This window comes from Beta vulgaris, chromosome 5 (assembly GCF_026745355.1).
Source record: "Beta vulgaris subsp. vulgaris cultivar EL10 chromosome 5, EL10.2, whole genome shotgun sequence".
NCBI lineage: Eukaryota > Viridiplantae > Streptophyta > Magnoliopsida > Caryophyllales > Amaranthaceae > Beta > Beta vulgaris.
In genome coordinates, this window is record NC_079206.1 from 14,411,135 (window position 1) to 14,426,460 (window position 15,326).

Consider the following 15,326-nt stretch of genomic DNA (forward strand, 5'->3'; position numbering starts at 1 on the left):
TTTTTTTTTTTTTTGAGGGAAAACATGTAATTTGAATATCTTTGTTGTGATTGAGTGATTTTACAGTTTACTCATGATTTTTGAACAATTTAATTTTCAATTTTGTGTGATATTGTGATGTGCTATTAATTATTATTGTTGAATACTTGAATCTTGAATGTATGAATTGTGAAATTGGGTTAGTTTGTGTGCCTAATTGTTGCGATTAAGTTGATTAGTTGCCTAATTGTTTAACAAGAGCAACTTTAGTGCGAAAGTCTACATCTTTTCTATGTTGTTGAATGTTGAATATGTTGATTTTGCTTCTAATTTATGAATTAGATTTTTTTTGCTTGTTTTCAATTGTAATATCATAGTAACTAAAACTAGTATATAGGAATTGTTTTTAATGTAGAATATTTTTTAAATATTGAGACTAAGTTAATTTAATTAGTCACATTACCCCCGATTTGAAAATTCTGATACGCCACTGCATACAGTCATACGCAAATTTCAAAGCTCGAATTGCAGAAGCTCGTTCCAGGTTCTTGTTTTGTTCCTTATATGAATCTACTTGTTAGACGATTTTTGTTGCGGATTTTGGTGTGGAATTGCGATTTTTAAGATCTACTCCCTCCGTTTCCTAAAGATCTTCCCTCTTTCCGTTTAAGGGTGTTTCCAAAAGATCTTCCCTCTTTTGCTTTATTCCTTATTTGGCAAAACAAATTTCCCTATTTACCCTCTCATGTCACTATCATATGGTCCACCATTACATTATTAATTCAATTTTACTCCCTTTCTCTCTCCTACTTTAACCCCTTTTTATTTGTTTATTTATCTTAACCCCTTTCTATCTCCTACTTTACTCACACCATGCCCCACACAACTTGATTTTCCTTGGTATCTGTAGGAACAGTAAGTGGGAAGATCTTTAGGAAACGGAGGGAGTACTTTATGTGATTATTCCTGCGATTGGTTTTATGCGGTTGTTATTGTTTGTTCCATGAATTCAACTTATTTTTTCTTCTCATATATGTTATTTCATGATGATTTCATAATTATTAGGCTTTGAAATGATCTACTGTAGAATCCTCTTGTAGTGTTTTATTTCTATTGTAAGTCTAACGGGTTAAAGTATGTAGTTTTTGGTTTTAATTTGGAATTTGAACCAAGATATCAGATATTTATATAAATTTATCTTAGTCTTATTCTGTAAAAATTTTGAACATATGTGGTTCCCTATGGCCCTATCCTCCACCGTTGTTACCTAATTTTGTTTTTGACACCATTGGAAGTTCCTTGATCACTTCTTTTTCTTCGAGGTAAAGACACCACCTTTTCCTATATCCGGTTGAAGAAAATAAGTTTGCTATTAGCTTTGGTTTGTGTAGGCTAAAGTACATGTTAAAGTTAAGATGTGATTTTGTTAGTTGTTACTGTTGGATTTCTTTGAAATTATATTTTTGTATAGTTATCATTGTATTGGTTGTGCTGTGATGGAACTTAACATTCGAAGTTTGTAAGGTTTGACAGAAAAAGTCAAATCTAATCTATTATTTTGAAATAGAGGAAATACTTTTCCTCTTCTTTTCATTTGTGTCCCCTAATTTTGGGTGTTTGTTTAATCTTTGCTAGGTGCATAATTAAGTAAACTATGGCCAAGCGATTTAGCAGGAGTCAAGGTATTTTTCATTATTCACCACCTACCATGTATACTTTTCCTTGGTTTTAGCTGCTCGTCATAAAGTTACAAGCTGCCATTTCCTTATTGTTACTTTAAATTGTTTTTTTTTGATTTAATATGGTTTTTTAGATCAGAACTTTGTAAAATCCATCTATTGTTACTCCTTGATTGATTAAAATTGCTGTTTTTATGGCCAATCTAGGCGTGTCCTTGAAATGACAATTTCTATGTGTGATTTGGAAAGGGAAAAGACTAATAGAGGTGGGTTCTGGTTTATCTCAAGGGGTTTCTAGGATAGAATTGTTAAGGCCTTGGCTAAAAAGAGTCAGGTGGAATAAGTAAAGATCCATCAAACTTTTGATCAAATCTAAACTCCATAAGTGGATTGAGATATATGGTTTAGATGAGTTCTGTAACAGGGCTCGTATGCAGGGAAGGATTTACATAAAGTACTCAAAATCAGGTGGTATCATCCTGAGGTCTGGCAGAGGTGTACAACTATAACTGTGTTTGTTCAATGCCCCTATTGTTATTATATGTCTATGTTGTATGCTCCCTTTTTTCTAAACTATCCACAATGCCCATGTGGTCCCAAAAGTGTCTCAACGCTGCCGTTATCTTTTTACTACTTCCTCCGTTTCAAATTAGTTGTGACACTTTAAAATCACGGACTCCTAGACAACTTTTGGAGAGGAGAGAGATAGAGAAAGAAAATAAAAGGGTCCCATGTGATAGGAGAGAGATAAAGAGAAGTTATTACCCAAAATGAAAGTGTCACAACTAAATTGAAACTTCTTAAAATAGAAAGTGTCACAACTATATTGAAACAGAGGAAGTATTATATTATGATAAAGAGATGTTTTATGTATTTTAATATCATTTTGGGGTTCGAAACCGATTTATTTACTTTAAATTTCTTGTTATAGAGGTGGAACGAAATGGGTTTCAAACCACAAGAAACGAGTTTTAAACACATAAAACTTTTCTCACCGACGGAATTCATTAACGCATAGATTACCGTAGGGGACGTCATATTAAAACTCAAAAAATATTATAGTACTATTATCCATCATCTAATGTGAGCTTGAAAATTTTGTTTTACCAGGTTCTAGAGGTCCCAGAACGCTTGCCAAGTGCAGGACTATTAGTAAGAATGGTAAGAAGGGTCGTCGAACAGAATACGAGGATGCTGGAGACAAGCACACTGGTTCCTTAGGTCAGAATTGGGCTTGTATTCTTTTTCTATCTTCTTTTCATACAGATAAATAAAGGACCTGATTGTTTTTTGGCTTGCTGAGGTATAATTTCCATGAATAGGAACCAAGTGCATGTTTCAACCATTGCTCAAACTGTCTCTAACATCTCTGTCTCTATAATGAGATATTATTCCAGTTTTCTGTCCTTTGAGTATTGCATGTTGCTTACAGCTTGTGTTGCTTGTTTGAATTAGATGATATATACAAGAAGCATGGGAAGACTACAGTTTCTTCTGAAGATGATAAGGATGTGGAGGAAGGAGATGAATACGATGAAGAAGAGGAGGAAGAGGAGGAGGGAGAAACAGAGCTTTATAGTGAGCCTTCTGTTTATGATAATTTACTTAACAAACTGGATAGTGGTAGCAACCTGCATGCAGATGGGAACGAAAAAAGGTAATTTGTTTTGGTTCTTTTTGTGGCCCACTGTTCCCTTTCTGTATTTATCATTATACATATCACAGAAAGCTGTTACTCTATGCTTCAGTTTTGATTGACTGTTCTTCGTAGTTTCTGCTTCCTAGAGCTGAAATTTTTCCTTTTTAGCATTTACTAATCTGAGTAGCTGACAATTGAGAGGATATTGGGTGGATAAATGTATGATTTTGTTGTTGTTCTTTGGTTTGCTTCCTTGTTCTATGTCGATTATTCAACTGACCAACTCTGTCAGTCTTCCATGGCCTTTTTTTTTGTTTTATTTCTCGGATGGGGGTTGTTGACGTTGTTCTCCCATAGTTGGAGAGGCAACTTTTTTTTATGGGTGAGGACCGAGGGGGGAGGCATAGACTAAATCACATCCTAAGATTCAATTCCTATGACTTGTGAGGATGTGCGTGCTTCTAATCGCCTCGACAGCGCGCAATGCAGCTGTAGCAAGCTTTGAACACAGAAGGGATTGAGGAGCAAATCTGAGTTTAAAAAACAATATGAACAATTATTTTACAAATTATGTCTTGCCAGGCTTTAATAGTTAAGGCTTCAATTTGGGTTGTAAATCAAAATCCTTAATTTGGTTAAGACTTTAAATTTGCGATTTAGTTAAAATTGGAGCGCGCCGGCCACTTGAACCGTGAGAAAATCTTTCGGCTAATGTTCACCACTGGTCAACATTCCTTGGTGGCTGTCACTGCTCGTCCTTTTCGGGATCAGCTGACTTTCTTCTGTATTCTCCCTCTCTTCTTTTCTTTTGTTGGTTTTCTTTTTTATTTATATAATCTCTCTTTACATGCTAGACATGACTATCACATGAGGAAGGATATGTTGATCCGTTAATAGTCATTGTTGTATTATAGTGCCTTTTATATGATCATCTATTGCATTAAAGTTAAAAGTTGGTCTCCACCAATTCTCATATTCTATTACGTGTTTCATTTACTATCACACTAAGCCATTTAGTTGCTACTATTTTATTCTTTTGTGAACTAATATTGATAATCATCAAGTATTTGCTCCTACAGTCCTACCACATGGGAGATTACTTTATTGCTGAGTCAGCACTGTGGCTACTGCCCTTTGGTTTATCCAGTTTTCGCCAAACATTCAGCTAGCACTGTAACTTTTTTGCTGTCACTATAATTTGCTCTTCATGCTTTGCCTTTTTTATAGTCATTTTTTTTATTTGTATTTTTCTTACCCCTGCTTAAACTTCTAACAGAATTTTGGGCTTTCTTTTTACCAATTAAAATTTCCTACCACATAATATAGAAAACAATAAAATAAAACAAATAGAGTAAGATAAATAAATAAAGATATGTCTTGCCTACAGGGTACATGCACCTTCGCCTTGTGCCTAGGCTTGAGGGACCCTTTACACCTTGTTGCGCCTCACCCTTTTAAAAACAAAGGAGCCAGCACCATCTTTTTACTTGAGCACTTGTACATATTAAGGTTTTGTATTTAATTGCAGCAACTGCAATGTCGTATTATTTTGATTATCACCCTTATTTCTTTTCCAATATATATATATATATATTTTTTTTGTTAAACCTCTACCTTTAAGATGCCGTCTTGAAATCACCTTACAGCTTCTTTACTTATGGAGAAGGGTGGAGCAAGAGGGGGGGGGGGGTGCTTCAAGACCAACTTGTCTCTTTGATGCTTATTAGGAAAGGTGGATGTCTTGCTGATATGTGAATGCTTCAACTTTATGTAGAGAAAGATGCAACGAAAATGGAACTGATTCTGAAGAACAGAGTGATTACAAGGATGGCGAAGAAGATGATATTAAAGGTATTTTTTTTTTTTGTCTTCAACCTATCATTTAGTGAATTTTCATCAATGCATGATGTTTTGTCTGCTATCTAATGGTTCATGTTGATGACAAAAGAACTTACTTTGGGTGGTGGACGATGGGGCTTTTGGGAAACAATATCTCTACTTCTCTCTCAGCTACTTAAGGAACAGAACTGTGTACATTTGGACTTTCTAAGACCTTGGCATCTCGCTGAGTATGATCCTTATTGTGCTAATGTTGTTTTAATAGCAAATCGGAGAGTAAAATGCCATTTAGTGGAATAGCAGAGATATAAGCTTTGTGGCGGATAGTGGATTACAAGTTTTGTTAATTGAAGTGGGAGATGTGTGAACCGAATAACAGATGGAGGCTGGTGTTTACATGCTTGTTAAGGCTAGGTGATAAAGGCGTAAGACATAGCTAGGAGACAAATGGATTATCATAAATCGCAGACCTACACTGATCTCGTTGAACTATGGCCTTTGTCAGTCAAGATGATGGTAATTTCGGAGTAGTCGTAGGTGGACATCGGAAAAGATGATGTGGGGAAGTTTTGAACTCATGACTCTGTAGAATAAATTCCCGATTAGTTTATGGATATTAGTTGCTTTTGCTTGCGATCTTTACACAAGTGCCTAAATTTTGATACAATCTCCAAAGGAATGAATGGGACACACAGGCATGGACTTCTGCTCTTTAAACAGTCCTTGGTATTTCTTAGTTCTTATTTCTTCTTCTGACTGTTCTAGTATGGGGTAGGTTATACACGTCTTATGTATTTTGAGAGGAAACTTGGGGCTGTGGAGCATCCTTTGTCTATCCTTTTCTTCTCCTCTGTTTACCATGCAACCATATCTACTTTTTGGTTGAGAGAGGGAGTTTATATCTGAAACATTGTTGAAGGCAAGGCCCCCACTGCTGTAAATGAGTTCTATGGATGTGCTTAACACTGTAGCTATAGCAAGAGTAAATGTTTCCTGGTCCTTTTGTATTTTGTTGGTTGATTGTTTTTTATTTTTGTGAACAATTCAGTTCTTTTTTTCCTTCTTAGTTTGCTGGACCTCCTTTGTGTTATTGTGCTCTTTACTTCTTTTTTTAATTGATAAAAAAAAGAGAATATTGGAGTGGCCGGGACAACCAGAATTAGTCATGTGGACATTAGTGACTCAGCGTAGCATTTCAATCATACTGGGTGTCAGAAATAGAAGGGGAGGGGGTGGGGGGGGGCTGGTGGCGGTCATGGTGGTTGCGGGGTGGGGCGGGGCGGGGCTGGGCTGGGCTGGGGGAGGGTAACTTGTTAGGGCTGGGTTAATTAGGGTTAGTGTTTAGGGATTAGGTTAATTAGGAATTAGGGTTAGGGTTAGGGGTTAGAGTCAGGGTCAAGAGATAATAGTGGCAAAATCGTAAATAAAGCTAATGGTGAGTTAACGTCCGTTAGCAAAAAGGGTACATGGTGCACAGTTTTGTAAACTCAAGGGTATATGGTGAATATTTGAAACATTGAGGGTATATGGTGAATTTCGTGATTTGTCGAGGGTATTTGGTGAAAAACCGTTAAATAATTTACAATTGGCATGTTCTTTTATGCATCTTTAATGTAATTATCATGTTGTTTTAGTATAATTATGTTTTATAATTTATTTAGAAGGTTTTTGGCACCAAGGTGCACCTCGCTATTCGCTTTGAGTGCGTTGCGCCTCCATTCGATTCGAGTGCCTTCTGCCTCGGTAGTCGGTGCGCCGCGCGCCTTTTAAAACTAAGCGGCCTTCTCGTCGCGATGTCCTTTATGTAACGCTGACTCACCGCGTTAGAACGGTTTTTTTTCTTCTATTACATCGTTTACATGTTAGAAGGGAGAAGAACGTGACACGGGCTTTCAAGTTGGACAATGTTTATTGCATTTAGGTTCTTTTTTCAATTCTGGACAGGGTTTTATCTTCTATGCCGCAAGTGTTGAGCCGTGGTGAGTTGGACAACTGGAGATACAACTGTTTCCCACATCTTTACATCATTCGAAGTTATGTAGATCCCATATGGGATTCATGTTATTGAAGGAACATTTTGTGTGCTATGGTTTTTATGCTTTTATAGTTAAAACTTGAAAATTTCTAGCTTTTCTCTTTAGCAGCTAAGTTTGTGAAGGTTGAATGTAGAATTGTTATTATAAGACCTTAGATTTACCAGTTTGGCATGCAACTCTTATGTAATATTGCTGTTGCAAGAAGCCAAGAATCAAGTACTGTGTTTTGAGCTAGTTTGTTGTTTTCAAGTTCTCACTTTCTGGTTCCTCTACTTTTAGGTTTAGATAACAATTTTGGAACAACTAATGGGATGCGTGATGCCCTGATATCAAGTGATGATGAGGCTACTGATGTGGGATTGGATTATGATGATGTCTCTGATGCTGAGATATTTTTAACAGAAGACATTGCTGAAGGTCTTGTTACTTCATCCCAAAGCCAAAGGTGCTATATACCAAAATTTTGTATTATTTTTTGGGCCTGATCATTCATTCCCGTTTTCATGTCTCTTATTCCTTTATTTTATTTTATTTTCAAATTTGCTCTGTCTGTAATATATTAATTCTTTTAAGGTTATGCACAAGTTCCTGGGAGGTGTTATCTATTGCATCAATTTCGAAATCTAGCAAGTAATATTCCATCTGTAATCTAAGGCAATAAATAGTAGTGCATCAATGTTTTCACAGACAGATAAGATGGAAATATGGAATGAGAAGACATAAGTTATATGGTTAGACAATATGGAGCCGAGGGAGGAGCTTGTTTCAAATTGTATCTCTCTGGTCTTAAGGAATGTGTAGAATATTTTACCATATCATTAATTTTTTATCATGCAAGTTTAGGTTATACAACTCGGTGAATGCAAAGTATTTGTGTATGACACTTGCCAAGAATTTGAAGCTTCCTGTGCTTTGAGTTAACTAAAGAATACATGATTAACGAAATTGTATTCTTGGCTTCTTGGTGCACATGAGCTGATGATTGGAAATTTGGTATGCTTATGATAAATTCTTTAAAGTTGAAGTGAGAAGCTTGGAAAGTCATATCTTCTTCCTTCTCTTGTTTGCAAGTATTCTAGCCCTTGTGCTGTGAAAGATTATGTTGTGGTCTAGTGCATTATGATATCAAAGTGGTACATCCATATGTTGACCTTCGCTGCACCGATCTCCCGTAGAAAATTTATAAGCTCGACGATTGTGACTTGGCATGATCTCGGCTCCTAATCTAGAGAAGTCTGAAGAGGAAAAGCATAATTAGAAATTTGTAATAATTGCCATGAAGTGTCACATCTCAAATAGTTATGCTATTCTAATGAGTTTGTCTTTGCAATGTTTCTTGTTTTGTGATTCCTTGTATGATGCCTTCCTTTGGACTTGTTTATGCAGTAACTTTGGGCTTCATATAGAACACAAACTGTCACCAAAAGACATAGAAAAATTGCTGAAACGGAAATGGAAGTATAGATGGAATATGCCTGCCTTAGACTCAAGCTGTGGTATATGGATGGGCACCGGAGATCGTTTTTCGGAGGTACTTGCACTTGCTTCCTTGATATCTTGAAAAGTCCTGGTTCATATGTTCTCTGATGGGCGGACCTCTCTGATCCAACTTTGACGCAGCCATTGTTGTAAGATGAGCAAATAAAGACATTTATACCTTTTTGCATTTTCTCATCTTTCATGCACATAATTATAGTCGTGTAAAAAATGTATACTTTGATTGCTCACATGCAAATCAAGTAGACATTCCGGTAGGTTTTTTTTTGATTCATCAATATAATATTACTTTTACGATTTCCAATCTAGTTAAATACCGAGCTAAGAAGAACCACATTTTAAGTTCTATACCGCAATGTAAAGTAATGACAGTGTCCACAACGTCTGTAGCTAGACTCTCGTCTTCTGCTGGGTAAAAGGTGGGAAGTACTCAATCTGATCGAAACTTGTTTGCATTAATATCATAAACTTTTTTATTACGGATGAGTCTGTAGAGGACTATTCAGCGAGCCTTATAGTTAGTTTTCTGTAATCCTAAGCTGAAAAAGGCCAAATGAAAATGTTTTCTTTACTTTTTGGAGGGAAGTGTGTCCTCATTTCCTGTACTACCAGTCTGTTCATATTATTGGTATGTCCGCGTTTTTTTTGTTTAGGCAAGTATTTGTGCCTTTTCATTTAAATAGTCAGCAATGACAGCTTTATTGAAATTGGAGGAATGTGAGAAGTTTGTTTTTGGCAAATGGAGAAGTAGTTTCTGAAAATTTGATCTCTCTTTAAGACTCTAATAAACAAGGTAAAAGCTTAGCTGTCATCTTTATTCAGGTTTAAATCGTCCAAAAATGAGGAAGGTGCTGAACATCTAAGGCTATATCATAAAGTAGCAAAGCCTGCAAATATGAACTGCCAACCCTGTAGAAATTAGGAGATCTGTGGGTCCATCTTTAATAGAGCTGTAGACTTACTATTGGTAAATTTTCTGATCTTTAGATTGTAATGGACTGGACACAATAGCTCACTCAACCTTTCCTCTACCTTTTTTTTGTATCAAGTTGAAGCCAAGAAATTGACTCTACCTCATAGCGGGTTTTTCGATAGATAAGGTTTAGAGAAATCTACCATTCCTCTCCTTGTCACACCACCCTCAAGATGGCCATACAACTGAACACTAAAAGATTATCCTTCTATCTTGTCTACCAAGCCCAACAAACAAAATTTCATATGTGTTCTGCTCCTGTTATCTATGGATCAACCATAAGCAGTTTGTTTGATGAAATTAAGCAAGGTTGTTGTGCGGATGTTGCTTCCGTACTGGTCTCCCCAATTCCAAAACACATAACAAATACACACCAGTTTATGGGCTTTTTTGTGCTCTGAAAACTTCTTCAAGGATATGAAGTTGTATTATCTGGTATCACTTTTGTTTGCGTATTAAGCTGTAGAATCCTAGAACCCATCCTTCCTAAAATCACTGTATATCATTTTTCTATCCTTTTGTATGTGAGGTTCACTTGTGAGGCTAGAATGCCTTCGAAATCTGAAAATTTGTGGTTTGAAGTTGATGGTTTGCAAGACTTGCTTAACTTCATACACTAGTTATCGTTTTTAATTATGACATAACATGGTTAATGATGTGAATTAAGAATCCTTTCTTATAATTATCTTTATTGCTTTCCTAGGAACCACACGGTATTACCATGGCTCTTAAAGTGTGGGTTTTATGTGTTGGAATTTATTTAGTTCAAGTTATTTTATTAGTTATGGGCCTTGGGTATCCAAAGTTGTCATATTTAATTAGTGGGCTATTTTAGTTCATTAGTTAAATCATATGTTATATCTGTAGTTAATTAGTTAGTTAGTTTCCTTTTCCGAGTGGGTGTAGGGAACAAGTTTATTTTCCTATAGATATAGGACCTAGGGTTGTATTTTTAAGCAGGATGTTTTATGAGATTATATTGGTGTTGAGGTTTAAACCTCTGAGAGAATTCTTGTTAAGAGTTAAAACAGGTTGTTAAACTGGATTTTAGTGTCGTTGCCATTAAAATCAAACTTAGAGGTCGTTGCCTTCTAAGATATATCCATTAAAATTACATAAATATCTTTTACCTGCCAAGATCCATATCAGTTAAGAAGAAAAGTTAATGCTTCTTGGCCTTGGTAAAATATAGGAATGGGAAAATTTGCAAAATTTAAAGATATGTTGAATAGACTAAGAGCTATCCAACATGCAAAGTTAAAGTTATCTTAGAAGGAAAAGATAGCATATTTCCAAAACAATTTTCTATTTGTGGTAGGGTATTTCTCCTTGCATAATTTTAATGTTTTTTTTGGGTATCTTTCCTGGAGTTTCTTCCATAGATGTGCCACATGGTTCAGACACAAATCTTTTTCTAGTAGTCTTAAGAGGATCTCTGGTCCTTTCTTTGGTATACACTTTGTTTATACAGCTCAAATGCTTTTTTGAGATTTCTTTTGCCAAAATTCGCTGGTGCTTACATAGGTCAAAAACTTCTGTTCTATGTCGTTCACTTTCTGAAAAAGGAAATTAATCGCTGCAGTCACAGTTATAAAGCTCATTGGTCACTCTTTAGAGTAGGAATCTCACTGACTGCTGCATATTTAATCAATATCACAATATGTAGTCATATTCTTCTTCTAATTTCCCCTTGTTCACGTGTGTAATTTTCACTGCTGTCAGGAGCTTTTAAAATTGGGCAATTTTTTGTTGACCGTGTAGAGCATGTATTTGGATTTTGGACCTTGATATGGTTTATCTAATTTTGTAGGATTCTGCTTCCACTGCTCCTTATGATCTCAAATTAAAGCTGTACAAGCACTGGTTGGAGGTTTATAATACATCTGGGAGGAAAAAATTTCAGTCTTCGAAGCAAAGATTCTTTTTCTCCCTTTGTAAGTGAATGTCAGTCGATGGACAAACATATCCATCTCCCCTTTGTTCAAGTTTGCTATCTATCGGTGTGGTAGGTCTTTCTGCCAGAAAGGGCTTCGAAATATCGTGGTAGTTGTTGATACTTTTGATGGCTATGTATGTTGCTCTGCTGCAGTGAGCTCTTGCATCTTGACAGATGAATCAACTGTCTTAAGTTTCTACTATGGTGCTTTTATCACACATCATTAAAGCAATACAAATGGTAAAATTCCTGTGATGTGGGTCCTGTAAACATCTTTCTGCTCCCTGCAAATGTCCAGGAAAAGAATAACTTTCCCTTGTTTTGATGACCAAGAGTAAATTCAAAACATGACATCAATGTGTAAAAAAACACCTGTGGCGTGCCTAAAGTGCTATGGTGCGAAGCCTGGAGGATGATAGGCTCCAGGGGTTTGAGGCACTTTGGTGTAAGAGCATGCCTCTAGGCGCCTGTTAATTATTGATCTTTTCATTTATCTCAATAAAAAATAAAGTTAAGAACATAATGATAATTTTGATATGATATTTTACTCTGAAGAATCTATAGCTTCTCTATTTTTCCCCAGAAGTGAACCGGAATGACTCTTCTTTTACTTGAAAAAGTAGCACTTTGTTTTTCTAAGGTGCACTGCTTGACCTTTGTTCCTAGGCTCCAGGACCCCTATTGACTCAGTGCACTGTGCACCTCGTGTTTCTTACTACAATGATGTTATCAGAAAGCAGAGGCAGATTCAGGGAATAAAATGGCAGCAAAACTTATAAAATTGGGGGTTGTTTTCATTGTCAAGTGTGGTACAAGTAATATCTAGGCTGTGCAAGTCTTAAGCTGCTGACCTTCTAGTTCCAAATGCATATACTAGACAACTAGGGAACTTATAATCAATGAGCTGTTTGAATCATATACTTAGTTAATTGGGGGTACATGCACCTGTAATTCACAGCATGGATCCGCTACTGCCTGAAATGAGAAGGGCCTTCTATTATCTAAATGTGATCTGTGAACCTGCTGTCGATTTAGGCTCAAATAAGGGCTGCTGAACTTCTGAATATTAGAAAAGATGTCCGTATAGCCATATTTTCTTTGATTAGCTTAAATTTGCACGATAGATTCATTTTGCTGGCGAATCTTATATTTTTAAGAGAGCAATCAAGAGGGCTGGCCAACTTCTTGTAGCAGTATCTGCACATGCAGAAATTGCCAAATGTGGGTCTTGTTATTGTGCCTTTTAATAACTCTCACTTTTATGTATAATTATGTGTTTTGCTATAGTTCTTAGAGTTATGTATCGTATTAAGTTGTGAATTATGACAAATATACGTGTCATTCAGCTTTTTAAATGTCCATATTTCTAGGTTTAACTTCAGAGATATGTCTCTCTGCTAACATACTTTGTTTCATATTTTCTTTCATGATTTTTTTTCATTAGATCTAAGGACCAGTGTAGAACAGATGGACCTTAGAGATATTTCTGTCAGTTCTGCGCATGGATTTATTCCCTTAGACATAGTAATGTTACCAAGTCTCTGCTTGAAATGGGTTTATAATTGAAAGAAGGTGTTTGAGATGCCTATAATATTTTCCATGCTGAGAGAAACTTGTACTTTTTTAACACTGGTGTAGTAGAATGCTGGAATTTTATTCTCCATAATCATTTCTTGCTGTATAATGTGCTTGGTTCTAGGCAATAGCTACAGAAAGATACTCCGCCATCACAGCAAATCCTTCTATCATAAGGGGTCAAATCTAAAGGCTTATAGTTTCTTATTACTGGTCTAGTAGAATGCTGGAATGTCACCTTGCATATTTATTTACTTGCTGCATTATGTGTGTGTGTCTAGGCAACAGCTACAGAGATATACTTCACCATCACAAGAAGCCCTTCTATCATAAGGGGTCAGACGAGGATCATGTATCATGGATGCGTATATTATGCATTCGGTTAGTGATCCTCTCCGTTTCCACCTTATAGAACATTATTCTTTAATATTCTTCTGATTTCTACCTTCTTTTTTCCAGCTTAATCATGTCTTCAGAACTAGGGATCTTATCACAAAAAATGATGCTAAATTATCGAAGCACCAGGAAACTGCTAGGGAAGAAGTCATAAATAGTGAGGATTTCCTTGATCAAGGCTTCACTCGACCAAAAGTAAGTTTTTTCTTTCCTAGCCTTCACTTGATATGTTGGTTTCGTATTCAGTTAATTTATTGTCTGGAAGAACAAGGAAATAGTTAATGTGATAGTGAACGGAGCTCAAGGTTAATGCAAATCCTGAATGACTGATGTAGATTAGTTTCCACTATACATGAGAACTTTTTGGTTTGCCTGACTTGGAGCTTTCTCGTCTTATTAACATCTCTTCTTTTGTTTTACTTATGATTTGAATTATTAATTAGCATGTCTCTTTCTGCCGAGGATCAACAAACCAACCAATGAAACAGTAAGACATGTCCCGGTCCATCTGGTTTATCAGTCGCATCCGGTTTTGTCGTACTCTAGGAATTTTGGTATAAAGTTTGTATTATTACTCCCTCTGCCCCCAATAGACTTCTCATTTCTCATTTTCATGTTTGCCAATGCACGTTTTGTATCATTAATATCTTTAATTACATATTAGTAAATATTATAAAAGTTGATTTTCGTAATGTCTCAATGAGACGAATCAAACACGATCCAACATGACTATGTTTTTTCTTTCTTGGAAATCCTTTTGGAAGATTTTCTTTCCTCATGAATAGTGCAAAAATTAGAAATGGGAAGTCTATTGTGGGACGTTGCTGGTAGATGATAATCAAAAGGTTGTATTGTTTTGGGAGAACCGGCCAAAGTTTGTATTATTCTAGTTAAATTTTCCTTTGCATGTCAAGATCTTTTTAGAGTTTATATTAGCAAGAAGGTGCTGCAGATCGGCAGTTGCTACATAACTGAATTGTTCAAAGGTACATAATGATAAAAGATATGCCTTCAGTTTTAGTAGTGTATAATTAGCAACAGCAGAATACTGACAACTGAATTGTTCGATACATAGTTCGAAAATGTGGTTTCGGTCACGATCACGGTAAAGGTCACGGTGATGAACGGGGATGATGCGGTTGTCGTTCCGCCAAATATCGGCTCACACCATGAGATATCCCTTGAATCCACCTAAAACGCAGTTGCTTTTACACCTTTACGATGCGGGTAGTATCGTTTCAGTAGATTTGAAAACCTTTACAATACGGGCGATACGATGTGATGCGGCCTTGTTTTGAAAGCATAGTTCGTTATGAATTGTGAATACTGGCTTATTGTATAAGATTTTGACCCTGGTAGTTTTTGACAAGACTCATAAGTCTGTCTGATATTACACTCTAATATTTGTTGCTGAGCCTCATGCTTTTTAAAACCTGTTGGACATCATATGGCTTTTACAAATTCTTATATGTGACGCACACTATTTATGTGGCATGATTTACTGACATTGTGTAAATGGGCCGACTGACATACACTTAAACAATGTGATTACAGATTAGCACTAGTAAAGCTTCAAATTATGATGGGGTCACTGATTAAACTTTAGAGGGGTTACCGTACTTACTGATAATGTCTTAATGTTGTTACCAACAATGCTGCATCCTTAGTTGAGTTTGCGGCAGGTCACATAGAAGACAAGTCGTAATCCTTTTACTGATATATTTTCTTTCATAATTTATATCTTCTATGTTTTGTTCTTACGGCTGCTTTTCCGTAA

The 15,326-nt window shown here is 36.1% G+C and overlaps 1 protein-coding gene across 1 annotated transcript in view; it reads left to right on the top strand.

Moving 5' to 3' along the window:
- The first annotated feature begins 428 nt into the window (after positions 1 to 428).
- Positions 429 to 15,326, top strand: part of LOC104908289 (protein NUCLEOLAR FACTOR 1) — a 30,397-nt gene continuing 15,499 nt past the window's right edge. The window contains 11 exon segments of the mRNA XM_048637912.2: positions 429 to 523; positions 1,615 to 1,661; positions 2,769 to 2,879; positions 3,114 to 3,315; positions 5,072 to 5,148; positions 7,452 to 7,617; positions 8,559 to 8,703; positions 11,453 to 11,576; positions 13,435 to 13,500; positions 13,503 to 13,534; positions 13,613 to 13,744. Of these exon segments, the coding sequence (XP_048493869.2) occupies positions 1,634 to 1,661; positions 2,769 to 2,879; positions 3,114 to 3,315; positions 5,072 to 5,148; positions 7,452 to 7,617; positions 8,559 to 8,703; positions 11,453 to 11,576; positions 13,435 to 13,500; positions 13,503 to 13,534; positions 13,613 to 13,744 (1,083 nt within the window). The 5' untranslated portion in view covers positions 429 to 523; positions 1,615 to 1,633.